A 26,238-nucleotide genomic window follows, 5' to 3' on the forward strand; every position below is an offset into this window, starting at 1 on the left:
TGGTTGGGGCAGAGGATTGTTGGAGGAAAAGGAGGGTGGTCCTGAGCTCACCAGGGAGAAACAAGGAGGGGGGCAGAAAGGGGAATCTAAAAACTAAGTGTAGGGGCTGGCACTGTGGCACATGGGTTAAGCTGCCACCTGCAGTGCAGGAATCCCATATGGGCACCGGTTCGAGTCCCGGCTGCTCCACTTCCAATCCAGCTCCCTGTTGATGCACCTGGGAAAGCAGCAGAGGATGGTCCAAGTGCTTGGGCCCCTGCACCCATGTGGGAGACCCAGAAGAAGCTCCTGGCTCCTGGCTTTGGCCTGGTCCAGCCCTGGCTATTGTGGTCATTTGGGGGAGAGAACCAGTAACTCTGCCTTTCAAATATCTATCTATCTATCTATCTATCTATCTATCTATACAATTTTTTTTAAAAAAAGGTACATTTATTTTGGTGCAAGTTTTGCAATCTGAGCATACAGGGGGTTTCATGGAAGTTCCTGGAAAAACAAAAAAATGCATAGTGTGCAAAAACTATGCCTGGCGTTCAAAACTTTCTCTCTCTCTCTCTCTCTTTCTTTCCCACCAAAGTAGCTTTCATCTGTTAATTCCATTCTGCACCAACTTTTTGAAGTCCCTGTGTCTGCGCCCAGTGCCCCCGTCTCTCCCTCCTGAGTCCCCCTCCCTTGCTGTGTCTCTCCACGCCTCTGCACGTCTCCGGAGTTCTCTCTCCACCTTCCCAGGGCTGGGCTGGCGCGCCTAGGGCGGGGACGTGTCCGGGGTTGGGTGGTAGGGGGGCGGGCCTCGAGGCGCGGCCGGGCGGGGTTAAAGGGCTGCGCCGGCTGCCGGCTGCCGGGTGCGGTCAGAGCCGAGGTTGCGGGGCTGGTGGATCCGGATTCAGAGCTGGAGGCTCGGAGACCCGCGGGGTGAGTGCGCCGAGAAGCGTGTGGGGTAGGGGGTGGAGGGGTCCGTGATCCGAGGCCCGCGGCGGCTCGGTGACATCGCCCCCCACCCCCATCCCCACCCAGGGCGCGTGTGCCGGGCACTTGGATAAATGGGTGACTTGAGGGGTGGTGGCATGCACCTGACCGTGCGCCTGGGAGTCCTGGGAGTATCTTCCACTCTGGAATGTCTGCCGGGAAGGGGTTTCGAGGCGACCTTCCCTCCCGTCCTAGGCAGGACATCCATGCCCACTCTGTCCACCCCGGGGGCAGACGCAGAGCTTCCAAGTTCCCCCCTGTCTATGAGGACAGAGGGTCCCCGCCCTTGGGACTCCAGGAGTTGGATATGAGGGTAGCATGAGCTCCTGCATGTGGTGCTAAATGCTGTTTGTTCCTCAAATGCTGGAGGAACCACACTATCTGGTGTCCCAGGGGTTTGGCTTATATCTCTGGGAAGCCCCAGGGTGGGGGGTCATGCTCGTGCACGCGGCGGGGGGTGGGGTGGGTGGGCTACTGAAGCCAATTACCTGGGAGAGGGTGGGGGGAGTACCTGGGGAATCTCAGGCTGGATTAGGTAGCTAGCAGAGGCTTGCAGAAGTGCTGGGCGAGTGATGGGTGCTGGGGGAAAAAAAAATTCGAAGCTCAGAGAAGGAGGGGGTGGGGTGAGGGAAGAGAAGCCACTTGCCCTCCCTCCCCAGGAACACCCAGTGGGGTAGCTGGGATTTGAACAAACAAGCCCTGTCTGACCCCAAAATCCTTGGGCCACTTTCTGAGGGCCCCGGCACCTCCGTGTAGCTGGGCTTGGGTTTCAAAGCTGTAACATTAGCCCCAGGCTGGAATCTACACTAGGGTTTGGATGACTAGGGAGATACTCAGGGCACAGGGACCCCAGCTCTCCCCTCCTTGACAACTCTGACAGCTGGGGCGCTTGAGTAACTGTGTTGGGGAGGCCCACAGTTAGCTAGGAGCTGTGTGTGCCTTGGCAGGGAGCTGGGCAGTTTCAAACACTGCATTATCATCTCAGCCAGGTGAGGTAGGGGGAGGAAATCCGGTTGTAGGAATGAAGGCATTGAGGCTCAGAGAGGTGCAGACACTCCCCTGTAACCACACAGCAAAGAGGCAGAGAGCTTCATAGAATCCTTTGTGGGGCAGTGATGGGTTGTCTTGACTGTAGGCTGGGCAAGAGAGCACCCAGGAGGATGGGATATGGGGACGGGACCCCCAGCATTGGGGTTCTCCTAGGCCAGGCACCCAATGGGCCCAGAGCCTGGTGCTCCCCAAGAGGCAGGTGTGTGGTGCTTGCCCCCGCCAGCCCACCTGCATCCAGGACCTGCATTCCTTCCCTGAGCCCACACACCTTGTATAACAAGTCCCCAGCTGGCGTCTGGCCGAACAAGCCTGACAAACCGGTGCTCCTTGGGCGTGGGCTGGCCACTGAAGCAGTTGATGCCACCTTTGCTGCCAAGATAAGACGGGCCATGGGTGCCCAGTGTCAGAGATGAGACTGCGAGTTGGTTGGAGGGGAACTGAGCAGCCGGCTACCCACAACATTCTGAGGATTTCACTGGCTCTGGATTTCACTAGCTTTTAGAAAAATCACAAAGAGAGGGATAGATAGCAATAATGGCTCACATTTCGTGCACTGGGTGGCAAGACCTTTGTGGGTCTTATCTTATTGATCAACCTTAGGTGGCAGGAGCTGGTGTTGCTAACCCATTTCACAGATTGGCAAACGGAGGCTGAGGGCAGGGACTGGGCTCACTCAACCAAGGCTGCTTCCACCTTGGGGAAGAGCAGGGCTGGGGTTTGAACTGGGACCAGTTAGCCTCAAAAGTGCACATGGTAAAAGATGATGCAGTGATTGGAGCTGGACTTGGGGCACAGCGGGTTAAGCCTCAGGTTGCATTGCTGGCACTGCATGGCAACACGCTGGCTTGAGTCCTGTCTGTTCTGCTTCTCATCCAGCTCCCTGCTAATGCACCTGGGAAGGCAGCAGAAGATGGCCCAAGTGCTTGGGCCCCTGCTACCCACGTGGGAGACCTGGATGGAGCTCCTGGCTCCTGGCTTCGGACAGGCCCAGCCCCAGCCATTGTGCCCATTTGGGGAGTGAACCAGCAGATACTATGCACAATGCTTTTTTTTTTTTTTAAAGTTGTATTTATTACTTGTTTGAAAGGCATAGTTACAGAGAGACAGAAGGAGAGAGAGAGAGAGAGAGAGAGAGAGGTCTTCCATCTGCTGATTAACTCCCCAGATGGCTGCAAAGGCTGGAGCTAGGCCAATCTGAAGCCACGAGCCAAAAGCGTCTTCTGGGTCTCCCACGCGGGTGCAGGGGTGCAAGGACTTGGGCCATCTCTTCTACTGCTTTCCTAGGCAATGGAAGAGAGCTGGATCAAAAGCAGAGCAGCTGGGACTTGAACCAGTGCCCATATGGGATGCTGGTGCTGCAGGTTGGTGGCTTTACCTGCTACGCCACAGTACTGGCCCCTCAAATGCTTTCTGTAACCCTGCTTTTGCAGAGTAGACAGATGTACTCCAAATTCCCCACTGCACCCTTTATTTTTTTAAAAAAATATTTATTTATTTATTTGAAGGTCAGAGTTACACACAGAGAGAGGAGAGGGAGAAAGAGAGAGAGGTCTTCCCTCCGATGGTTCACTCCCCAACTGGCCACGATGGCTGGAGGTGCACCAGTCCGAAGCCAGGAGCCAGGAGCTTCTTCTGGGTCTTCCATACAGGTGCAGGGGCCCAAGCACTTGGGCCATCTTCTACTGCTTTCCTAGGCCATAGCAGAGAGCTGGATGGGAAGTGGAGCAGCTGGGCCTTGAACCAGCACCCATATGGGATGCTGGTGCTTCAGGCCAGGGCATTAACCCACTGCTCCACAGCCCTGCCCCCCCTCCTGCACCCTTTATCCAACTCTCTTCTTGGGTATCAGAAGGGCCTCTTGAAATGATTCCCATTCTATATATGAGAAACCCCTGGCTCCTAGGGAGATCCAGGTTGGGCACCCACAGCATGAGCTGTTTCTGCTTGGAAAGAACTGTTGCCTCTTCTGTGAAAAACTGCTGCCCAGTTTGGAGGCTCCCACCTCCCCCTGCACCCACCTCCCCATCACTCACCTCCCTATGTGCTCACCTCTCCCTTTTTTAAAAAAAGATTTATTTATTTGAAATGCAGAGTTACACGGGGCTGGTGCTGTGGCGCAGCGGGTTAAAGCCCCAGCTTAGAGTGCTGGCATCCCATATGGATGCTGGTTCAATTCCCAGCTGCTCCACTTCTCTGCTATGGCCTGGGAAAGCAGTAGAAGATGGCCCAAGTCTTTGGGCCCCTGCACCTGCATGGGAGACCCAGAAGGCGCTCCTGGATCCTGGCTTCAGATCAGCTCAGTTCTGGCCACTGCAGCCATTTGGAGAGTGGAACAGCAGATGGATGACCTCTCTCTCTCTCTCTCTCTCTCTCTCTCTCTCTCTCTGTAACTCTTTCAAATAAATTTTAAAAATTGTTTTTTTTAAAAGACAATGAAATTCAGAGTTACAAGGAAGAGGGAGAGAGAGATATCCTCCACCGATTGTTCACTCCCCAAATGGCTGCAATGGCTGGAGCTGGGCCAGGCTGGAGCTCCATGTGGGTCATCCATGTGGGTGGCAGGGTCCAGGTACTTGGGCCATCACTTGCTGCCTTCTCAGGTGCATTAGTGGGGAGCTAGAACAGAAGCGGGGCAGGTGGATGAGACTTGGGCCTGTGCTCCGGGATGGGATGCTAGTTTTGGGTGATAGCATAGCTCCCTGCCCCACAACGCTGGCCCCCACGTGGAGTTCATCAGTGTGACACGCATTCACAGCGTTGTGCAACCATCACCATCCCCCATCTCCTGAACTTTCTTGCAAAACGTCAACTCTGTCCCCATTGCACACCAACTCCCAGCTTGTCCTCCTCCAGTCTCCTGCCACCGTTGCTCCACTTCCTGCCTCTGTGAACTTCAACGCTCTAGGAATCTCACAGAAAGGAGGACCCTACGATGTTTGTCTGTTGGCGCCTTTCTGTTGTCAACCTCGAGGGTCCTCAGTGTTCACTCATGTTGTGTATGGAAGAATCTTGATCCCTTTTACGGCTGAACAATAGCTTAAGCATTCATTTATTGGGGCTGGCTTAAGCTACTATTTGCAGCGCTGCCATCCCATTTTGCAGAGCGCCTTTGAGTCCTGGTTACTCCACTTCCAATTCGGATCCCTGCTGATGGCCCTAGGAAAGCAGCCGAGGAGGGCTCAAGTATTTATTTATTTATTTTTTTAAAGATTTTTTTTTTCTTTTTTGACAGGCAGAGTGGACAGTGAGAGAGAGAGAGAGAGAGAGAGAGAGAGATCTCCCTTTTGCCGTTGGTTCACCCTCCAATGGCCGCCGCGGCCGGTGTGCTGTGGCCAGTGCGTCGCGCTGATCCAAAGCCAGGTGCCAGGTGCTTCTCCTGGTCTCCTATGCGGGTGTAGGGCCCAAGCACTCCCGGGCCACAGCAAAGAGCTGGACTGGAAGAGGGGCAACTGGGACAGAATCTGGTGCCCCGACCAGGACTAGAACCTGGTGTGCTGGCACCGCAGGTGGAGGATTAGCCTGTTGAGCCGCGGTGCTGGCTGGGCTCAAGTATTTAGATCCCTGCCACCCATGGTGGAGACCCAGATGGATGCTTCAGCCTAGACCAGCCCTGGCTGTTGTGAAATTTTGGGGAGCGAACAGGCAAATGGGTGATCTCTCTCTTTCTTTTTCAGTCTCTCCTTCTCTGTCATATTGCCTTTCAAAGGAATAAATGTTTAAATAAAGTTTATTTTTCATTTTATTTCAAAGGGAGTGAGGGAGGGAGGGAGAGGAGGGAGGGAGAGAGAGAGAGAGAGGTAGAGGGAGAGAGAGAGACTGAGAGAGATATCGATCTCAGTTTACTCCCCAAATGCCAACAACAGCCGAGGCTGGGCCAGGCAAAAGTCAGGAGCCAGGAACTCCATCCGGGTCTCCCACGTGTGTGGCAAGGATCCAGCCACTTAGGCCATCCTCCGCTGCTTTCCCAAGTGTATTAGCAGGGAGCTGGATGGGAAGATGAGCAGCCGGGACTTGAAGCGGCGCCCATATGGGATGCAGAAGCTGCAGGCGGCGGCCTTACCACCTCCCGGAGGGGGTGGTGGCTGGGGTGTGTATCCGCCAGGGTGTTAGCCAGTGGCTGGCAGGTGCTCCTGTGTATGGAGATTGAATGTCCAGGACGCTGCCCAGCTGTGCAGGGATGGAGGAAGCCCTGCGTGAGAGAGGTCTAGGTGGAGGGCGTGTGGGCGGGGCCTCCAGTGCGCACGCACTTGCCAGGCCAGCGGGGTCTGGGCCGCGCGCATGGGTATTGGGTACCATTGGACCCCGTGGGCTCCCGTTGTCTCCTAGGATGCTGCCCATCACGGACCACCTGCTGCACCTGCTGGGACTGGAAAACACAACCTTCCGGGTCTACGCCGTGTCCACCCTCCTGCTGTCCCTCCTCTTCTTCCTCTTCCGCCTGTTGCTGTGGTTCCTGCGTCTCTGCTGGCGCTTCCACAGCCTCTGCCGCCAGCTCCGCTGCTTCCCGCAGCCGCCGCGGCGCAACTGGCTGCTGGGCCACCTGGGCATGGTGAGTGTGGCCGGGGCGGGGGTGGGGTGGGGAACAGGGCTGCCCAGGCCGTGAGGACTCAGGGAGGGCGGTGAGCCCGCTGGCTTCGCAGGAGGCTGATTGGAGAGTGAGACCGAGGACCAGAGAGGGCAAGCTGTTTACCCAAGGTCACACAGCTGGGAGAAGGAGGCAGACCTGAGTCTGGAGATGAATTTTCTGTGTCCCTGGAGCAGCAGGTGCTGTCACTGTAGCATTTAGGGTCCTGGGGTGGGGTGGGGCAGGAAGGGGTGCCTGTAGATTTTTTTAAAATTATTAATTTGTTTGAAAGGCTGAGTGAGAGAGAGAGAGAGAGAGAGAGAGAAATTCTTCCACCCATGGTTCACTCCCCAGGGCTGGAACTCTAGCCTGGTCTCTTACATGGGTGGCAGGCACCTGAGCACTTGGGCCATCCTCCACTGCTCCCCAGGCTCATTAGCAGGAAGCTGGATTGGAAATGGAGCAGCTGGGACTCGAACCAGCAGCCAGCATTGCAGAAGGTGGTTTACCTGCTATGCCTTGGGTACCAGCAGGTGCCGAGGGGGAGGTGTGTGTCTTCCCTGGCAAAGCCTTGCAGTCTGGGCGTCTCAGAAGAAGGAGCCAGGACACACATATTCCCACTTCCTATCAAGAGCGTTCTATTGGAATTTTTCCCCCCAATGGGGAACTTAGCAGGGAAGACTTCCCAGTCCTTTCTCCCCCATGCCTGAATCTCTCCCCTTCCTTCTCCCCTCCAGCTGCTTGGCTGGGCTCCTATCTCCAGCCCCACCCCTCCAATCTGTGCCTCACCCTGGTTCCAGAGCCATTCTTGAATCCAACCCTGCCCCTTTCCCCAGCTCACACACCCTCCATGGCTCCCTGTTGCCATTCAGAGAAAGGCTGGTGTTCAGTGTCCTCGACTCTGCCCCACCCTCCTCACCTGCTTTGCCCTGTCCCTCTTGTCCCAGGGAATGGCTGCCACCTCCTCCGACCTAAGCCCTGGCTTCCCATCTGCAAGGACCTTGGCCTCCATTTAGAATATTCTTTTCTGCCAGATGAACTTCTACCCATTCTCAGGCCCTGCCTCGAATGTCCTTAGTCCAGAAAGCCATGTTTGGACACTGGCCCTAGAGGCAGTGGTTAGGCATTGGTGCCCGGTGCGGCCTGAGTGATGTCACAGTCTGTCATCGGACAGGCTCGAGGCTGGGCAGCAAGAAGCTTTGCTCACTCATTTGCCAATCATCAGCTCTGTCCCTTGCTCATTAGTACCTGAGCAGTCTGCTGATTCTCACAGCTTGTAAAGCAAGCCATGGATCTGCCCTATCTCACCAATTTGTTCTCTTAATGGATTCAAACCCAGAGAGGTTAAGTCACTCACCCACGGTCACACAGCAACTGGAAGTGGGTTTGAACTCAGATTTGTTTGACAATTAGGGCTGCACCAGGTTGAAGCCAGGAGCCCAGAACTCCATCCAGGTCTCCCACGTGGGTGGCAGGGACCCAAGGACTTGAGCCAGCACCAAGGTGTGCAGTAGCAGGAAGCTGGATCAGAAGTGGAGCAGCCGAGGCTTGAACCAGTGCCTATGTGGGCTGGCACTGCAGGCGGTGGCTTCACCTGCTATGCCGCAGTGCCGGCCCTGTTTTATTTCTTTACTCTCAGCCATGTGTCTGTTGCAGTGTTGGACTCCTGCTGTTCTTCCGTTGATTATCTTGGCTGACCTCAAAGGAAGTGTTGACTCTTGCCTGTTTTCTTTTCAGAGGCTCAGAGAGGGGCAGTGAGCTGTGCACAGCCACACAGCATGGCCGGGCACCGCCTCACCGCCCCTCCCTCATTCCCACCCCCCACAGTACCTTCCGAACGAGTCGGGCCTGCAAGATGAGAAGAAAGTCCTGGACAGTATGCACCATGTGGTTCTGGTGTGGATCGGACCTGTCCTGCCGCTGTTGGTCCTTGTGCACCCGGATTATATCAAACCTGTTGTGGGTGCCTCCGGTAGGTGCCCTGGGCCGCTGAGCCGTGGGTGAGCCCTTGCCTCCCTTTCCCAGAACCCACTTGGGCTTCTAGGCAAGGCCACAATGATTCAGAGGAAGGGGGTTATTTCAGTAGGGTTTCCACACTTGAATAGGAGTTACAGAGAGGGAGAGGGAGAGGGAGAGGAAGAGGGAGAGGGAGAGGGAGGGGAAGGGGGAGGGGAGGGGAGGGGGAGAGGGAGAGGGAAGGGGAGAGGGAGAGGGAAGCGGAGAGGGCGAGGGCGAGGGCGAGGGCGAGGGCGAGGGAGATCTTTCCTCTGCTGGTTCACTCTCCAAATGGCCACAATAGCCAAGGCTGGGCCAGGCTGAGGTCAGGAGCCTGGAGCTCCATCTGTCTCCCCCGTGGGTTGCAGGAGCCCAAGCACTCGGCCAGCTTCCCTGCCTTTTCCAAGTGCATTAGCAGGGAGCTGGGCTGGACGTGCTGCTTACAGGGGACGATGGTTGCTGGTGGTTTAGGCCCCTGGGCCACAGCACTGGCCCCTCACCTGTGGTTTGTTAAGGAGACACCATGGCACTTCCCGTGGCTTGTGCTCTGACCTCCCCTCTGTGGCCAGAGCTCGCAGCATCTCCTGCATTTCCTGGGCTACTCCTGCTCAGCAGGGAGCAAGATGTGAAAGGGATGCTCTTCCTTTCTGCCATCCATGCGAAGCCCACTGTGTGAGACTCCCAAGCAGGTTCAGTGAGCTCTCAGCCAATCTTCAGTCTTCAATGCTCAGCTCCAGTTACCGCCTCCTCCAGGAAGCCCTCCCTGACCTCCTAGGCTCGGTCCTAACCCTTCAGGGCTGGGTGTGTCTGGATCCAGCTGTGGGGCTCTGGGTGGGGACCATTGGGAGGGGGATGAGAGAGAGAGCTCCAGATGTTTTAGGATGTCTGGCTTCCATCTTGGGCCCCCTTAGAAACACATATTTGGGGACCACCTTAAGGCTGCCATGCAGGGGCCGTGGGGGGAGGGGTAGGATGGCACGGCTGTCTTCCCTTCCCCATTGATTGCATCTGTGAAGGGATGATGATCTCCAAGGAACTAAGGGCACACCTGGAGCCTGGCTTTGCTAGGAGGTGGCCATCATTCTGGGAAGGGTCTCAGCTCAGGCCCCGGGTGGGCTGGGTTTGAATCCTGACTTTAGCACGAAGCCAGGAGCCACGGGTGCAGGGGCCCAAGGACTTGGGCCATCTTCTACTGCTTTCCCAGGTCACAACAGAGAGCTGGATGGGAAGTGGAGCAGCTGGGACTCAAACTGGCGCCCATATGGGATGCCAACACTGCAAGCGGTGGCTTTACCCACTATGCCACAGCGCCGGCCTCTTCTGTCTTTTAAAGGAACTCTTTCACTTTCTCTCCCCCTCTGTCCTCTGCCTCCTCCTCCCCCCCACCCTGCTCCTTCCTCCCCAGACCCCCGAGTATCCGTGTCCTTCTTGTGCTTTTCCTGTGTGGCTATACCCTCCCTGTAAACCCAAGGGGCAGAGCCCCCAGCATGAGCCTAGCACATAGACACACTCAGGCTTCCTTCTGTCCCCCCACTCCTCTCCTCCTGGGACAAGCACAGCACCCACTGCCTGTGCACCAGAGGAGCCGCATAGGCAGCTCCCAGATCGAGAGGGTGGGAGCTTGAGTCAGCTTGGAGTGAATCCTCGGGGGCCTCCAGGCATTCCCCACCTCTGTCCCTGCCCACCTGGGTTGGGATAAGCCTGGCTCCAAGCCCCAGACTCTATGCTGCAGCCATAGCCACTCGGGGATTGCTGCTCTGCACTTGCAGAGCCGGCTGCCCTGAGGCACACAGGGCTCCTCCATTGGCGCCTGGTTTTATTGGCATTTGCAATGGAGAAGATAATTGGGAGCGGTGAAAAGGCTTGAGAGAGCGAATCCTGATAGACAGGTGTTTAATTACAGCTTGCTTTGATGCCTGATTTTTTTTTTTATGGAGGTGAACTGCATGGACCATACCATTAACCATGTTAAAGTGAACAATTAGTGGGATTGAGTGTATTCCCCAGCTTGCGCAAACCACTGGCTGTAGTTTCAAAACTTTCACATCAGGGCCAGTGCTGTGGCATAATAGGTTAAAGCCTCCTCCTGCGGCGCTGGCATCCCATATGGGCACTGGTTTGAGCCCTGGCTGCTCCACTTCCTAACCAGCTCATTGCTAATGCACACCCTGGGAAGCAGGTGCTGGCTCAAGTACTTGGGTCCCTGCCACCCACATGGGAGACCTGGATAGAGTTCTGGCTGCTCCACTTCCCATCTAGCTCCTTGCTATTGCCTGGGAAAACAGTGGAAGATGGCCCAAGTGCTTGGGCCCCTGCACCCATGTGAAAGAAGCTCCTGGTTCCTGGCTTCAGACTGGTCCAGCTCTGGCCATTGCAGCTGTTTGGGGACTGAACAAGTAGATGGAAGATTTCTCTCTCTCTCTCTCTCTCCCCTCCCCCATCTCTATAACTGTGCCTCTCAAATAAATAATCTTTTTAAAAAATTTCTCATTGTCCTATAAAGCACCCTATCCCCATGACGTAATTGCTCCCCTCCCTTCTCCCTCCTCTCTCTCCCCTGGCATTCTCAGCCATCACGGTGTTGAGATCTAAATGTTATAGCAGGGGGCAGAATTTCCATCCCTTTTCATGGCTGAGTGTTGACAGACAGATGGACCATAATTTTTTTTTAAGATTTTATTTATTTATTTGAGAGGCAGAGCTACAGAGGGAGAGAGAGAGGGAGAGAGAACGAGATCTTCCATCCGCTAGTTCACTCCCCAAGTGGCTGCAATGGCTGGAGCTGGGCTGATCCGAAGCCAGGAGCCAGGAGCTTTGTCCAGGTCTCCCATGAGTGGCAGGGGCCCAAGCACTTGGGCCATCTTCTGCTGCTTTCCCAGGCCATAGCAGAGAGCTAGAACCGGCACCCATATGGGATGCTGGTGTTTCAGGCGGCAGCTCAATCTGTCATACCACAATGCGAGAGCCTCATAAGTTCTTTTTAAAAATGTTTATTTTCATCTACTTGAAAGGTAGAGAGAGAGAGAGAGAGAGAGAGAGAGAGAATCTTCCATCCAAATACCTGTAACAGCCAGGTTGGGATCAGGCTGAAGCCAGGATCCAGAGCTCCACCTATGTTTCCCACGTGGGTGGCAGAGACTCAAGCACTTGAACCATCATCTGCTGCTTCCCAGGGTGTACATTAGCAGGAAGCTGGGTCAGAAGCAGAGCAGCTGAGACTCAAACCAGGCACTCCAACAGGGGATGCAGGTGTCCCATGGTGTGACTTTTCTGCTGCACCAAGCACCTGCCAGCGCCCAGACATATTAACTGAGCACCTACTGTGTGCTGGGAACACATTAGCTGGGGAGTCTCACTGCGGGGCAGGCTTGTCTACTTCTCTTCTGGAAGATGAGGGCAGAGTGGTTCAAGCCCAAGTTTATTCAGCTGGTTGCTGCTTGAACCTTTTTCTTACCCAACCTCCTCCTAGGTAGGCATCACCACTCGCCTTTCCTCTTGGGGGAAAGGCAGCCTGGCCTTTGCTGGCATTGAGTGGTCAGGGTTAGGGTTGGAAGAGGGACCTGTAGCAGAGGGAGAGTTCAGTTGGGGAAAGGGGAGCATCAGTGAATTGGGCCTTGCTGGATGCATAGGAGTTTGTGAAGTGAAGCATCTGCGTGTGTGTGTGGGTGGGTGGGGTCTTGCCAGTTGCACAGGTGTGGGTGTATGAAGATGCCAGAGAATTCAGGTGAGCTGGTATGGGATGGAGGTGCTGTGTGGGGGAAGCAGGAAGTGAGACTGGGAGCTAAGTAAGATCTGGGCTGCCAAGTGTGTGAGCTGCACTTGATATGGGGGTGGTAGGGAGCCATGGTGGTTGTCTGGCCATACCTGGTGTCGGTTCTGAGTGCATAGGTGGATGGGTGGAAGGATGGATGGAGGGCCAGGTGGATAGGTGGGTAGGTGGATGGATGGATGGATGGACAGATGGATGGATGGATGAGTGGACTCCTGCTTTTGTCTCCAAAGCTACATCCTCCAGGAAATAGTCCTTTCTCTGTGCCTCCTGTAGCACTGGTACACTGTCTGCCTCCCTGGTGGTTGCATAGTGCACTTCTGCTTCCCTTTCTTGCCCCACCCAGGAACTCCTCCAGGCAGGGCGTGGAGCTGAGCCATCTCTGGGTGTCCAGTGTCACGCAGCAAGGTTGGGCACAGGAGGTGTGCTGGATGGGAGGGCACTGGGATGGGTGACTGTGCATACAGTTGGCCAATTTCTGGGGAGTGTGTGTGTGTGGGTGGCTGAGTCACATTCAGGTAACAGTGACATCATTTGAGTTTCAGATGCAACCTTCTTGGAGCCCTGCCCATCAGCCTCACCTCTGGTGCATAGAAGGTGGTTCACTTGTCCATTAATATATTCAAGCATCCATCCACCCACCCATGCATCCATCCATCCATCCACCATCTCCTCACCCACCCATCCACCCACCCATCTACCCACCCATCCATCGACCTATCCACCTATTTAGTCATCCATCATCCATCCATCTACCTACATATCCACTCATCCATGCATCCATCTACCTACCTGTCCATCCATTTACCCATCCACCCATCCATCTATCCACTTGACCATCTATCCATCTATCCATCCTTCCGTCCATCCACTCATCCATCCATCCATCCGTACACTCATCCACTTACCTCTCCCTCCCCCTCTCCCTCTCATTCCCACTCTTTCTTCCTTCACGCATCCATCCTTTGGTTGATTGCTTGATTAATTCATTCAATCAAACCGTCTTTAGCAGTCAGGGTGGTCTCTCCCCTGTGCAGATCCAGTCCAGAGTGATGAGTGAGGAAGGGAGCTGCAACCTAAGCTGAGGCCGAGGCAGTGGGGAGAGGGAAGAGTGCTTAGAGAAGAGATGGCAGCTGACAGAGAGACAGAGCAGAGAGCACCCAGGGCCTTTCTGAGGAGCTGAGAAAACTGCTGGGACATGAAATGGGAGGGGCATGGAGATTAGAGATGTCTTGAGAGAGGACTGGGCGGACGTGGGCTGAGTAGCTGCTGCCTGGAGGTGGCATGTGTGTGGGAGCAAGAAGAGGACATGGTCAGATCTGACAGTCAGATCCCCCTGGGACCAGTCTGATGGATGGACTGGGGAGGACAAAGCTGGAGGCTGGGAGCCTGGGATGTGTAATACATTTGGCTTGAGCTGCAAGAAAAGAGGAAGACGGGTTAGGGAAATGGTCCCTTCCTGGTGGCCAGTGGCTTGGAGGTGAGCCATGAGAGAGGTGCTGTTGATTGTAGGCTGAAGGTTAAGATGGGAGATGCAACAGGAGCCAGAGGGGGCAGGACCTTCAGTGCTAGACTGAACTTGAAGTTTTTTTTTTTTGGCAAGGGTAATAATAGGGAGCCATGGCAGGTGTTTGAGTGGGGGTGAGGGTGTCGTTATTGCCTCTTCCCTCTCCACAGCGGCTGTAGCCCCCAAGGATGACTTCTTCTATGGCTTCCTGAAACCTTGGTTAGGTGAGTGCCATGTGGGTTGGCTGGGGCTTGGGAGAGCTCTTTGGAGAGGTCCCTGACCTCAGTCTTCTGGATCTAGGAGATGGGTTGCTGCTTAGCAAGGGAAACAAGTGGAGCCGGCACCGGCGCCTGCTGACACCCGCTTTCCACTTCGACATCCTCAAGCCTTACATGAAGATCTTCAACCAGTGCACTGACATCCTGCATGTGAGTCTCAGGATTTCCTGGACGGAGGGCAGCCTGGGTGCGAGCCTGGTCCCTGGCTTCGGCTCCTGGGCAAGCTACAAGCTGTGAGGACGCCACTTCCGTTGCTTCCCCTGTGCGATGGGGCTGGTGGTGAGGATGCAGCCCGGTCCCCAGCAGCCTGGGGTCTCTACACCCAACTGGCTTTGTGTCACTTCCTCCAGGCGAAGTGGCGGCGTCTGGCAGATGGCTCAGTGGTCTCCTTGGACATGTTTGAGCATGTCAGCCTCATGACCCTGGACAGCCTGCAGAAATGTGTCTTCAGCTACAACAGTAACTGCCAGGAGTGAGTGTGACCGCCTGCCCTGGGGGTGAGGTGTTCCAGGAAACACATGCCTGAGCCTCAGTTTCTTTATCCGGAAAATGGGCATGTTCAAGTCCTTTCCCTCTTAAAAAAAGATTTATTTATTTTAAAATAGTTACAGAGAGGGAGGGAGGGAGGGAGGGAGAGAGAAAGGGAGGGAGGAAGAGAGAGAGAGAGAGAGAGAGAGAGAGAGAGAGAGATTGATTCTCCTTTTGCCGGTTCACTCCCCAGATGGCCACAATAGCCAGAGCTGAGTCAGAATGATCTCCCACGAGGCCCCACCTCTTAAAGGGACCACCACCTCCTAACATCTCCACCCTGGGGATCTAGCTTCCAACACTTGAATCCCCGGGGACAGACACGTGCAAACCACAACACCCAGAGGGCTTGCTCTTGCCCAAGTCATATGCTGTCTCTTAAGTATTCATGGGTTCTAATCCCCCACACTGGACCCCATACAGAGGCCCCCTAGTATGTGTCAGTTTAACCATTTATAAGAACAGGGGCTTGGGTTCCTAATTGCATTCTGGGTCCCTGGCTTTGGTCTGGCCCAGCTGTTGCAGGAGAATATTCCACCAGGTGGTCTGGTGGGGGGAGGGAGGCCCTGTGTCCTTGACCTTGCCCTCTCCCGGGCAGGAAGATGAGCGATTACATCTCGGCCATCATCGAGCTGAGCGCGCTGGTCGTGCGGCGCCAGTACCGCTTGCACCACTACCTGGACTTCGTCTACTACCACCTCACGGCTGATGGGCGGCGCTTCCGGCAGGCTTGCAGTACCGTGCACCGCTTCACCACCGAGGTCATCCAGGAGCGCCGGCGGGCACTGTCCGAGCAGGGCCCCAAGGCCTGGCTGAAGGCCAAGCAGGGCAAGGCCCTGGACTTCATCGACGTGCTGCTCCTGGCCAGGGTGAGCTGGGTTCTGGGAGGGGAGTGTAGGGGTGGGGGAGGGGCAGCCTCCACGGCCAGGGCATGCACCTGCCATAGAAGGTGATCCATGTCCAGACTCCCGCAGGTCAGGGGCCGAGTCTCAGCCAGGATGAGGAGTTTCAGTCCTTTTAAGTTAATAGAGCCTCTTTTTGACAGATTTATTTTTATAAGATATTTTATTTATTTATTTGAGAAGTGGAGTTACAGACAGTGAGAGGGACACACAGAGAGAAGGATCTTCCATCCACTGGTTCACTCCCCAGATGGCCGCAATGGCTGGCGCTGAACCAGTCCAAAGCCAGGAGCCAGAACTTCTGGGTTTCCCATGCAGATGCAGGGGCCCAAGCACTTGGGCTGTCTTCTACTGCTTTTCCAGGCCATAGCAGAGAGCTGGATCAGAAGTGGAGCAGCCGGGACTTGAACCGGTGCCCATATGGGATGCCAGCATTGCAAGTGGCAGCTTTACCTGCTGTGCCACAGCGCCGACCCATGATGGGGATTTGAACCCATGCTCTGATACGCGATGACCATGTTGCAAGCAATGGCTTAACCCGCAGTGCTGCAACACTGGCCCCCTGACCTTAGCTTAGGGGAGGGGGTGGGTGTTACTGACTCTGGAGCAGCTCCTGGGATGTGTAGGGGAGGGGGTGAGTATGCTGAGCCCTCTCCAACTGCCTGTTCCAGGATGAAGATGGGAAGGAGCTGTCGGACGAGGACATCCGGGCCGAGGCTGACACCTTCATGTTTGAGGGTGAGGGTGCGGGAGCCAGAGGACGGAGGACGGGAAGGGGGCTCCAGTGTCCTCCTGGTCACAGTAGCCTCCTCGCTCACCTGTGCCCGCAGGCCATGACACAACCTCCAGTGGGCTCTCGTGGGTGCTGTTCAACCTGGCCAAGTATCCAGAATACCAGGAGAAGTGCAGAGAAGAGATCCGTGAGGTTATGAAAGGCCGGGAGTTGGAGGAGCTGCAGTGGTCAGTGTGGGGGCCCAGAACTGGGAGGGGCGTGAGTCTCAGCTCTCGTGTCTGGATTGTGGGGCCTTGGAGAAGTTGCTTGAGCTCTCTGCCTTCCAATGTCTGCAGCTGTCAAGTGTGTGTGTGTGTGTGTGTTAAGATTTATTTATTTATTGGAAAGGCAGAGCCACAGAGAGAATGGGAGAGATGGGGAGAGAGAGGTCACTCCCCAAATGGCCGTCATAGCTGGAGCTGGGTCAGGCTGAAGCTAGGAGCCAGGAGCTTCTTCTGGGTCTCCCACATGAGTGCAGTGGTCCAAGCACTTGGGCCATCTTCTGCTGCTTTCCCAGGCCATAGCAGAGAGCTGGATCAAATGAGGAGCATCTGGGACGTGAACAGATGCCTATATGGCCCCCAGGTGGACACTTAGCCTACTTTGCCACAGCACCTGCCCTGGTTGTTTATTTCTGACATGTTTGGGTTAATGTTTTCAGACCATGGATAAACCAAAACCATGGAGAGTGAAACGGTGGATAAGGGTCAGGGGACTCCAATATAATTAAACAATTTGAAAGAATGACAGAGAGGGTTTGGTGCTATGGCGTAGCGGGTAAGGATGCCACCTGCAGTGCTGGTATCCCATATGGGCGCCAGTTTGAGTCCCGGCTGCTCCACTTCTGATCCAGCTGTCTGCTATGACCTGGGAAAGTAATAAAAGATGGCCCAGATGCTTGGGCCCCTGCACCTGCATGGGAGACCCTGAGGAAGCTCCTGGCTTCTGGCTTCAGATCGGTGCAGCTCTGGCTGTTGCGGCCAGCTGGGGAGTGAACTAGTGGTTGGAAGTCTCTCTCTCTCTCTCTCTCTCTCTCTCTCTCTCTCTCTCTCTCTCCCTCTCCTCCTCCTCCTTCTCTCTGTGTAACTCTTTCAAATAAATAAAATCTTAAAAAAAAAAAAAAGAAAGAGTGACAGAGAGGGAGGGAGAGAGAGGGAGGGAGAGAGAGAGAGGGAGGGAGAGAGAGGTCTTCCATTCACCAGGTCATTCCCCAGATGGCTGCAATGGCCCAGGCCAAAGCCAGAGGCCTGGAACTCCATCCAGGTGTCCCATGGGGGTGGCAGGGACCCAAGCACTTGCACCAGCATCTGCTGCCTCTCAGGCACATGAGCAGGGAGCAGGGTCAGAAGCAGAGGACTCCAACATGGTATTCTGATGTGCAATGCTGGGGTCCCAAAGCTGTGGCTTAAGCTGCTGGGTCCCCCACGCTGGCCCCGGCCTTGTAGATCCTGAGATCGATCCTTATAGACTGACTGGTCAACAGGCTGTTGCCTTGAGCTCTCTTGGCTGTCCAGGCGTCTCCTGGGCATGCCCCTGACCCCCACACAATTAATTATCCATGAAAGGCCCATGCTGCCCATCCCCCACACCCTCCAGGCCCTGCAGCCTGGCTCAGGGTAACAGATGTTGGTTGGCGAGCAGGTATTTTGCATCCTGGAGTATGCATGGGACAGCTGAGATGAGGCTGGGAGATGCTGGGTCATGATGGCCCCCTGGCGGGGTGTCCTGCTCCTGCCCATGAGTTCAGTGTGTTTCCGGGGGAGTCACCTGCCCCCTTCTCCCCAGGGACGACCTGACCCAGCTACCTTTCACCACCATGTGTATCAAGGAGAGCCTGCGTCAGTTCCCGCCCGTGACCTTGGTCTCTCGCCGCTGCACAGAGGACGTCAAGCTCCCGGATGGACGCATCATCCCCAAAGGTGCCCGGCTGCTGGGGCCCAGGGTGGTGGCATGGTTGTGCTCTGTGTGTCTCTGTTCCAGGACAAGAGGCAGCCCTGTGTGTCTCTGCTGCTTCTGGGGTGATGGTGGGGGGTAGTGGGGACACAGTGTGTGGAGACACAGGTGGGGGCATCCAGGTGGAAAGGAAGGCGTCAGAGTAAGGGGCTTGGTTGTGCAGTCTTGGTTGATGCTGGAGACTAGAGAGGCCCTCACTCCAAGGCCCAGGCTTTTAGCACCATCCAGCCTAGGGGAGGGAGACCCAGCAGGGCATAGGCATTCTCAGCTCAGGGTGCCAAGGATGGACTAAAGGGACAGACAGGGACTGGTGCAGCCCAGATAAGAATGCATGGAGGGCTGCCTGGAGGAGAGAAAGTGGGAGGTGAAACCTCAGGAGTTGGAGGTGAAGGAGTGTGTGTGTTTGTGGAGCCGAGCCGCATGGTACAGACTGCCTGAGACCTGGGATGGCAGGTGGAGGTGCTTGGACTTGGCCCTGATGGTGCCTGGGAGCCACGGAGGGCCTCTGAGCTGTGGAGGAAGTAGTGACTGCTTTGGGAGTGTGGAAGACCCCTGTGTGGCCAGCGTGCAGCCAGAAGAGATGTGATGGGGAGATTCTCTGGGAGAGGCTGGGGAGTGAAGGGGGCGGTGGAGTTTTTCAGGGGCGGGTGGATAGGAGGTGGTGGCAGGTGGGTCTCTGCAGATCCAGAGAGCAGAATGTTTCCAGAGGAGGACCTGGCTCCCTTTGGCCCCACTGACCCCACCTGCCCTCCCCTGTCCCCCCCTGTCCTCCCCTGTCCCCACCTGCCCTCCTCCGTCCTCCCCTGTCCTCCCCCGTCCTCCCCTGTCTTCCCCTGTCCCCACCTGTCCTCCCCGTCCCCCCTGTCCTCCCCTGCCCTCTCATGTCCTCCCCTGTCCCCACCTGTCCTCCCCTGTCCCCACTGCCCTCCCCTGTCCCCCCATCCTCCCCTGTCCCCCCATCTTCCCCTGTCCCCACCTGCCCTCCCCTGTCCCCACTGCCCTCCCCTGTCCCCCCATCTTCCCCTGTCCCCACCTGCCCTCCCCTGTCCCCACCTGCCCTCCCCTGCCCTCTCCTGTCCTCCCCTGTCCCCCCTGTCCTCCCCTGCCCTCTCCTGTCCTCCCCTGTCCCCACCTGTCCTCCCCTGTCCCCACCTGTCCTCCCCTGTCCCCACCATCCTCCCTTGTCCCCCCCATCCTCCCCTGTCCCCACCTGCCCTCCCCTGTCCCCCTCTGTTCTCACCTGCTCTCACCTGTCCCCACCCATCCCCACAGGAATCATCTGCTTGGTCAGCATCTACGGGACCCACCACAACCCCACGGTGTGGCCTGATTCCAAGGTGAGTTTCTGTGCCAAACCTCCCTGCATTATACTCTGTGAAAGAGAGAGAGAGAGAGAGAGAGAGAGAGAGAGAGAGAGAGAGAGAGAGAGATCTTCCTAAGTCATTCCCCAAATGGCCCTAACAGCCAGGGCTGGGTCGGGCTGAAGCCAGGAGTCAGGAACTCCATTCCTGGTTTCCCATGCGGGTGCAGGGGCCCAAGCACTTGGGCCATCTTTTACTGCTTTCCCAGGCTTATTAGCAGGAGGGTAGATCACAAGTGGAGCAGCTGGGATTCGAAATTCGAACCTGCACTCCAGTATGGGATCCTGGTGTTGCAAACGGTGGCCTGACCCGCTGTGCCATAAAACAAATATTTCTCAAGCACCGACTGTGTTCCAGACATATGTCAGGCACTGAGAGAGGCTAATGCTATGTTTGTCCTCGTGGGTCTCACAGTGAAGTCTAGAAGACCCAAAAAAGCAAACATAAACAGCTTTACTTTGGCTATGGATAAATGCACAAAAGAAATAAAAACCTGCGAGGAAGGTGCATGCTAGCCCAGGCTGCCAGGAGAGGCCTCTCCAAGGCAGAGATGCTGAGCTGAGGGCTGCAGGCTCTAAACAGCAAGGACAGGTCTGTTCCAGTAGAGGGTGCAGCACGTGCAAAGGCCCTGAGGTGGCTGGGAACGGAAGGAGGCAGGTGTGGCAGGGCTGTAGTGAATGTGTGGGTGGAATGGAAGAGGTGGTGGCCCCGAGGCCTCCCTGTTAGCTGGGCAGAGAGGGGGACGGGCTGGGATGGCTAGGCCAGCCCCCAGCCTCACCCCCAGGCTGTTCCTGGCCAGGTATACAACCCCTACCGCTTCGACCCGGACACCCCACAGCAGCGGTCCCCGCTGGCTTACGTGCCGTTCTCTGCAGGACCCAGGTAACTCACGGTTCCGCCCTGCCCCCAAGTCCAAAGCCAGGTGTGGGAGGAGCAGAGCCAGTGAAAGGTGCACAGATCAGAGACCACGCCCCAGGCCGCTGTCCATCTCGTCAACCCCCATGCCTCTCTGCACCCCCCCCCCCCCCCGTGCACCAGGAGGCCCCTAACCAGACTGCTGTTTGAACACCTACTGTGTACTAGGCTGAGAGTTGTGTGCTCATGTGCTCCGACGAGGGGTTCAGTCGTCCCATTTTACAGATGAGGCACTTGAGGCTGGCGGGGGGGAGAGGGCGTGTGTGCTCAGGAGAGGCTGCGTCAGGATGCGCACACGCGACCCAGAGCGCGCACCGACACGGAGCGAAGTGTCAGGGTCTCCCGGAAGCCCCGTGAGGCTTGCCAGCCCTGAGCCCTCCCTCCCTCGCCCCTCCCCCAGGAACTGCATCGGACAGAGCTTCGCCATGGCCGAGATGCGCGTGGTCGTGGCGCTCACCCTGCTGCGCTTCCGCCTGAGCGTGGACCGCACGCGCAAGGTGCGGCGGAAGCCTGAGCTCATCCTGCGCACGGAGAACGGGATCTGGCTCAACGTGGAGCCGCTGCCTCCGCGGGCCTGAGAGGCCGCGCGCCTGCGGACACCCCCCGGGGCGCCAGGCCCGCCCCCGAGCTCACAGACCAGGCCAGGCTCTGCTTCTGGAGAACCAGGCTGCGCTGGGGAGCAGCCTGAAGGTGCTGGCCACGCCACTCAGGACCAAGACCCCGCCCCCGAGGGTCTGGTCCCGCCCCTTGAGGTCCAGGTCCCGCCCCCTGAGTGCCTGCACCTGCCTGGTCCCGCTTGAGGGACCAGACGCGGCCACGCCCTCTTGGGTTTAGGCCACGCCCTCCGGTAATCCCATGGATTGCGGTTCCCCAGGCCCCGCCCACTGAGCCTTCCAGGACCTAAGACCTACCTCTGCTAGAGCTCCGCCCCCGATGCGAGACCACAGCCCCACCCCTTGTCCCCCGCCCCAGCCTGCTTAGGCATTGAGGACTCACGCTGCAGGCTGACCGCCATCAGCTTCTTGCGGACACCCCCAACTCCCAGGCGTTGGGTCCCAGCCCGGCTTTGGAGCTGCTGTTTGTTTTCTATGGCTGCCCTGGAAAGTCACACCCCCGCCCCGCAAAGCCCCGCCTTCTTCCCGCGCTCACAGGCCCTTTGCTGAGGGTGCTGATTTTTGAAGAATAAAAGTGAGGTATACAGACTTCTCCCTTCCACGCGGGTGCGGGAGCCCAAGGACCTGGGCCATCTTCCACTGCTTTCCCAGCCCACAGCAGAGAGCTGGATCGGAAGTCGAGCAGCTGGGACTCGAACCGGTGTCCATAAGGGATGCCAGTGCTGCAGGTGGTGGTTCAACTTAGTTCCCCTAGTTCCCGCTCTTGCAGAGACTGGGGTCAGATACTGAGAAAATGATTCCATGTGTAAGTCTTTGTCGATACCTGGGACAGGTGCTGGGCGAATGTCATTAGGGGGATGGTGGCTGAATTGGGAGCAGACGCAGAGTGGGTGACAAATGCAGGGAAGAGCATGGGGGGGGGGAGGAACAGCAATTGTGAGTGCTCTGAGCAGAGAGAGAGATGAAGAAACTCACAGGGAAGTGGACAGGGCCAGACACTCAGCCTTACTGCTCAGGGCCCCGGGGAGCCATGGAGTGTGTGTGTGTGAGAGCAGGGACACAGCAGGACACAGCAGGTCAGAGGGGAGGGGTGTGCTCGTGCACCAGCTGCAGGATTAGGGATATGGGAGAAGGAAGTGGTGGTCTCTGCAGGACAGCAGCAGCCTGGATGGGGCTGTGGAGGGGAGAGGGGCTCGTGGTGCTGGTTGCATCTCTGGCTTGGGGAACTCAATGGTGGGGTGGTCCAGAGCTTGGGGATGTGGAAGGTGGGGCAGTGACAGGGCCGGGACGGATGGACGCCTGCATCCGGTGTCCGAGTGCGTGGGTCTTGAGTCCTGGCTCTGCCTCCCACCCACCCCAGCTGCCTGCTCAAGTCTTTGGGTCCCTGTCACCCTTGTGGGAGACCTGGATGGCCTTTTCCTAGCTCTTAGCTTCAGCCTGTTCCAGCTCCACCTGTTGTGGGGTTTTGAGGCGTGAACCCCTCTGCCTGTGTCTGCTAAGTAAGTAAAAAGTTGGCCAGATCACTTTCAATGATCTCACAGGTGGAAAGCCAGGCTTTGGAAGGAAGTCACTTACCCAAGGCTCTTCACGTTCAGGGTCTCAGCGGGCATCTTGAGTCTTTTCTCGCCCCCATCTTTCTGGCTTCCGGGCCTGGTCTGCACCCCAACGTCTGTTTGTGTAGAAGCGGGTGCCCCCGCACAGGCTGGGGCGAAGCAGGCAGTCAGCGCTGCAGATGCCCGTGACGCGTGTCTTGGGTGCCCCCAAGTGGCTGCTTCCGGGATCGTCGGCCGGAATCCCAAGGCCCGAGTCCTGCGTGGCTGCCCGGGGACGTCTTAGGAGAGTCACCTGGTTTTTGCTGCTGCTGCTCTTTCTCCCGCACCCCTGACCCCACAGAGAGTCTCCAAGAGCGCACCATCCCCCTCAACACCTCCTGAAGCCCCCCAGTTCACCAGCAAAAAATAAAATAAACCAACAACCAAAGAAGCAGAGGTTATGCGGGTTCAGTTTTCCTAAGTGGTGGCCTTGGGCAGGTGAGTGTCCCTCTCCGCACCTCCATTCTCCCCTGGCTTGTGGATAGCGCGGGATCACCCTGCTTGAGTGCTCGAACGAACGGTGAACGAACGAGAGGGGTGCGGAGGGGTGGGTCGGAGGGACCCTGCTATACCTGCCGCTGTCAGTCTGAACAATGCACTGGGGTGGGGGGGTGGGGGCCTGGTCCTGTCCGCGGCCGCATCTCCCTCTGCAGAGTGTGGCGGAGGCGCCCTCTGCTGGACAGTCCGCAAACGACAGGCTCCCACACACCTGCAGCTGTGTGCACGCTTGCGTGTGTGCATGTGGGTGTGTGTCCGAGCCACTGCTCCCCGTCCACGCAGCTCACTTAACGCTGGCTGTCTTTCCCAAATACTCGCCGAACATCTGCGGCTGGGCTGCCAGGCTCAAAACAAGAGCCAGGAGCTCAGCTGGGGTCTCCCACCAGGGTGGCAGAGACTCACGTACCTGAGTTCTGACCGCTGCCTCCTTGGGTGGCCAGCAGACAAGGAGCAGTGCTGGGACTCAGCTATGGGAGGCGGGCAGCCCAGGTAGGGTGGTTGCCGCTAGGACAAACTCCTTGCCCCCAGTCTTGGTGTTTTATAACAATCCAGTATCCAAGGAGCTAACTCCCAGAGAGGGGCAGGAATCCTTGTTGAGGACCACGCCCCTCGTGCTAAGCCCCACCTCTTAAAGGTCCCATCACTATAATCTCCTTCCACTAAGCCCTACTTCTTTTTTTAAAAAATTTTTATTGGGGACTGAAGCTGTGGTGTAGTGGGTAAAGCCACCACATACAGTGCCGGCATCTCATATGGGTGCTGGTTTGAATCCCGGCTGCTCTACTTCCGATCCGGCTCTTTGGTATGTCCCGGGAAAGCAGTAGAAGATGGCCCAAATCCTTGGGCCCCTGAACCCACGTGGGAGACCCAGAAGAACCTCCTAGCTCCTGAGTTTGGATCTGTGCAGCCCCTACCATTGTGGTCATCTGGGGAGTGAACCAGCGGATGGAAGACCCCTCCCATCCCCCGCCTCTGCCTCTCTGTAACTCTGCCTTTCAAGTAAATAAATAAATCTTTACAAAATTTTTATCTAAGGTACACAAATTTCATGTATTTTACATATACAGATTTAGGAACACAGTGATTCTTCCTACCCTACCCTCTCTCCCACACTCCCACCCTTCCTCCTCCTTCCTCTCTTATTCCCTCTCCTAATTTTTACAATGATCTATTTTCAGTTTACTTTATACTCCTCAGATTAACCACACACTAAGAGTTCAAAAAACAGGAAGAAGAAGAAGAAAAAAAAACTGTTCCTTCACAGTAGAGACAAGGGCTGTAAACAAATCATCGAATCTCAAAGTGTCTATTTCACTCCTATACATTACATTTTTGGTACTCTATTAGTTACCGCAGATCAGGGAGAACATGTGGTATTTGTCTTTTGGGGACTGGCTTATTTCATTAAGTATAATGGTGTCCTGTTGCATCCATTTGGTTGAAAAGGACAGGATTTAAAGGACTCAACACAGCACCTGGAGATTAAACCTTTGGCACATTAACCCCTGGAGGGCCATCATATTCAAACCAAAATAATATTCTACCTTTATCTAAACATATGTATCTTACACAAGTGGACTTTGAAGAACAGTTCATGGAAGATGCAATTGAAAGAGAAAGTGGGGGCCTGCGTTGTGGTATAGTGGGTTAAGTCACCACCTGCAGTGCCAGCATCCCATATGGGCACCGGTTTGAATCTTGGCTGCTCCACTTCCAGTCCAACTCCTTGCTGTGGCCTGGGAAAGCAGTAGAAGATGGCCCAAGTCCTTGGGCCCCTGCACCTGCGTAGGAGACCCGGAAGAAGCTCCTGGCTCCTGCCTTTGGATCAGAGCAGCTGTGGCTGTTGCTGCAAGTTGGGGAGACTCTCTGTCTCTTCTCTCTCTGCGTAACTCTGACTTTCAAATAAATAAATAAATCTTAAAAAAAAACAGAGAGAAAGTTTATTTTGATGCAAACAATTAAAAGCCATACAGATTTTTTTTTTCATAAAGAACATTTTGCATGCACTTTTTGAAATACCCTTGGGGATGGAAAAGACATTTTCGCAGCAACAGGTACATTGGTGTTTGAGGAGAGAAGTGGATACTGTAGCCAGGATCTCCCAGAATTGGATACTGTAGCCAGGATCTGTAGCCAAGGCATGGTTGCCATCTTCTGTCTGGCCTGTAAGCAGGACAAAGAAAGAAACAACTTCTTGGTTTATAACTCTATACTTCCTGGAGGTCCACTTGTGGAGTCTCCCCTCTATAGCTTGGGGTGGTCAGGATAGACTTTGCAAACAATAATCGCTAATAAACAGAAAGGGAGAGAGAAAGAGCGATCTCCCATCTTTCTGGTTCTCTCCTTAAATGCCCGTAGCAACTGGGGCTGGGCCAGGCTAAAGTCAGGAGCCAGGAATTCACTCAGTCCAGGTCTCTGTGTAGGTAGAAGGGACCTACGTACTTGAGCCATCACTCATCTCTCAATCACCGCCTCCCAGGGTCCACACGGGAAAGAAGCCAGGACTACTCCAACCCAGGCCCTCCTAGATGGCCACACAGCTGGCCCAAGTGGCGTCTTCACCACTCCTCCCAAAACTCATCCCTCCATCTCTGCTTTTTTGCTCCAAATCTGCTCATGCAGGTTTCAAGTTGGTGGTGGTGTTGACCTGGCGTGATGTTGGGTAATATTTTTTTTTCATCAGTCACTGTGTGGCTGATTCTTGCTTTTTAGGGTGGAGGGCTCCAGGATTTTCTAGAACCAGAAGTTAGACCATCATGCAGGACTGAGAGTCACATGGGCACGGGCAGAAGCAAAGTCTTGCTCTCTCTCCAGCATTCTGCCTGCTGCAAGAAGAATGTCTCCCCCAGCTCTCTCCCAGCACAAGCCCCAGCCTTCACACTCACCTGTTTCTTGGGGGAGACCATAGAAGGGGGATAAGACCACCCCGTAGGGGAATTCAAGGCGGCATTTGGACAAGATGGGACCCTCTTTGAGA

At 55.9% G+C, this 26,238-nt stretch overlaps 1 protein-coding gene across 1 annotated transcript; it reads left to right on the forward strand.

Annotated features, from left to right (window-relative positions):
- The first annotated feature begins 835 nt into the window (after nucleotides 1-835).
- On the forward strand, nucleotides 836-21,744 carry LOC133748988 (ultra-long-chain fatty acid omega-hydroxylase). Its single transcript, XM_062178038.1, has 13 exons — nucleotides 836-909; nucleotides 6,340-6,562; nucleotides 8,405-8,549; nucleotides 14,019-14,072; nucleotides 14,149-14,276; nucleotides 14,477-14,598; nucleotides 15,253-15,523; nucleotides 16,228-16,294; nucleotides 16,387-16,516; nucleotides 18,114-18,247; nucleotides 19,554-19,618; nucleotides 20,442-20,524; nucleotides 20,958-21,744. The coding sequence occupies exons 2-13, from the start codon at nucleotides 6,341-6,343 to the stop codon at nucleotides 21,133-21,135; spliced, it is 1,599 nt and encodes a 532-aa protein (XP_062034022.1). The 5' UTR covers nucleotides 836-909; nucleotide 6,340; the 3' UTR covers nucleotides 21,136-21,744.
- The last annotated feature ends 4,494 nt before the right edge of the window (nucleotides 21,745-26,238 follow it).

This window comes from Lepus europaeus, chromosome 20 (genome assembly GCF_033115175.1).
Source record: "Lepus europaeus isolate LE1 chromosome 20, mLepTim1.pri, whole genome shotgun sequence".
In the NCBI taxonomy this organism is placed as follows: Eukaryota; Metazoa; Chordata; class Mammalia; order Lagomorpha; family Leporidae; genus Lepus; species Lepus europaeus.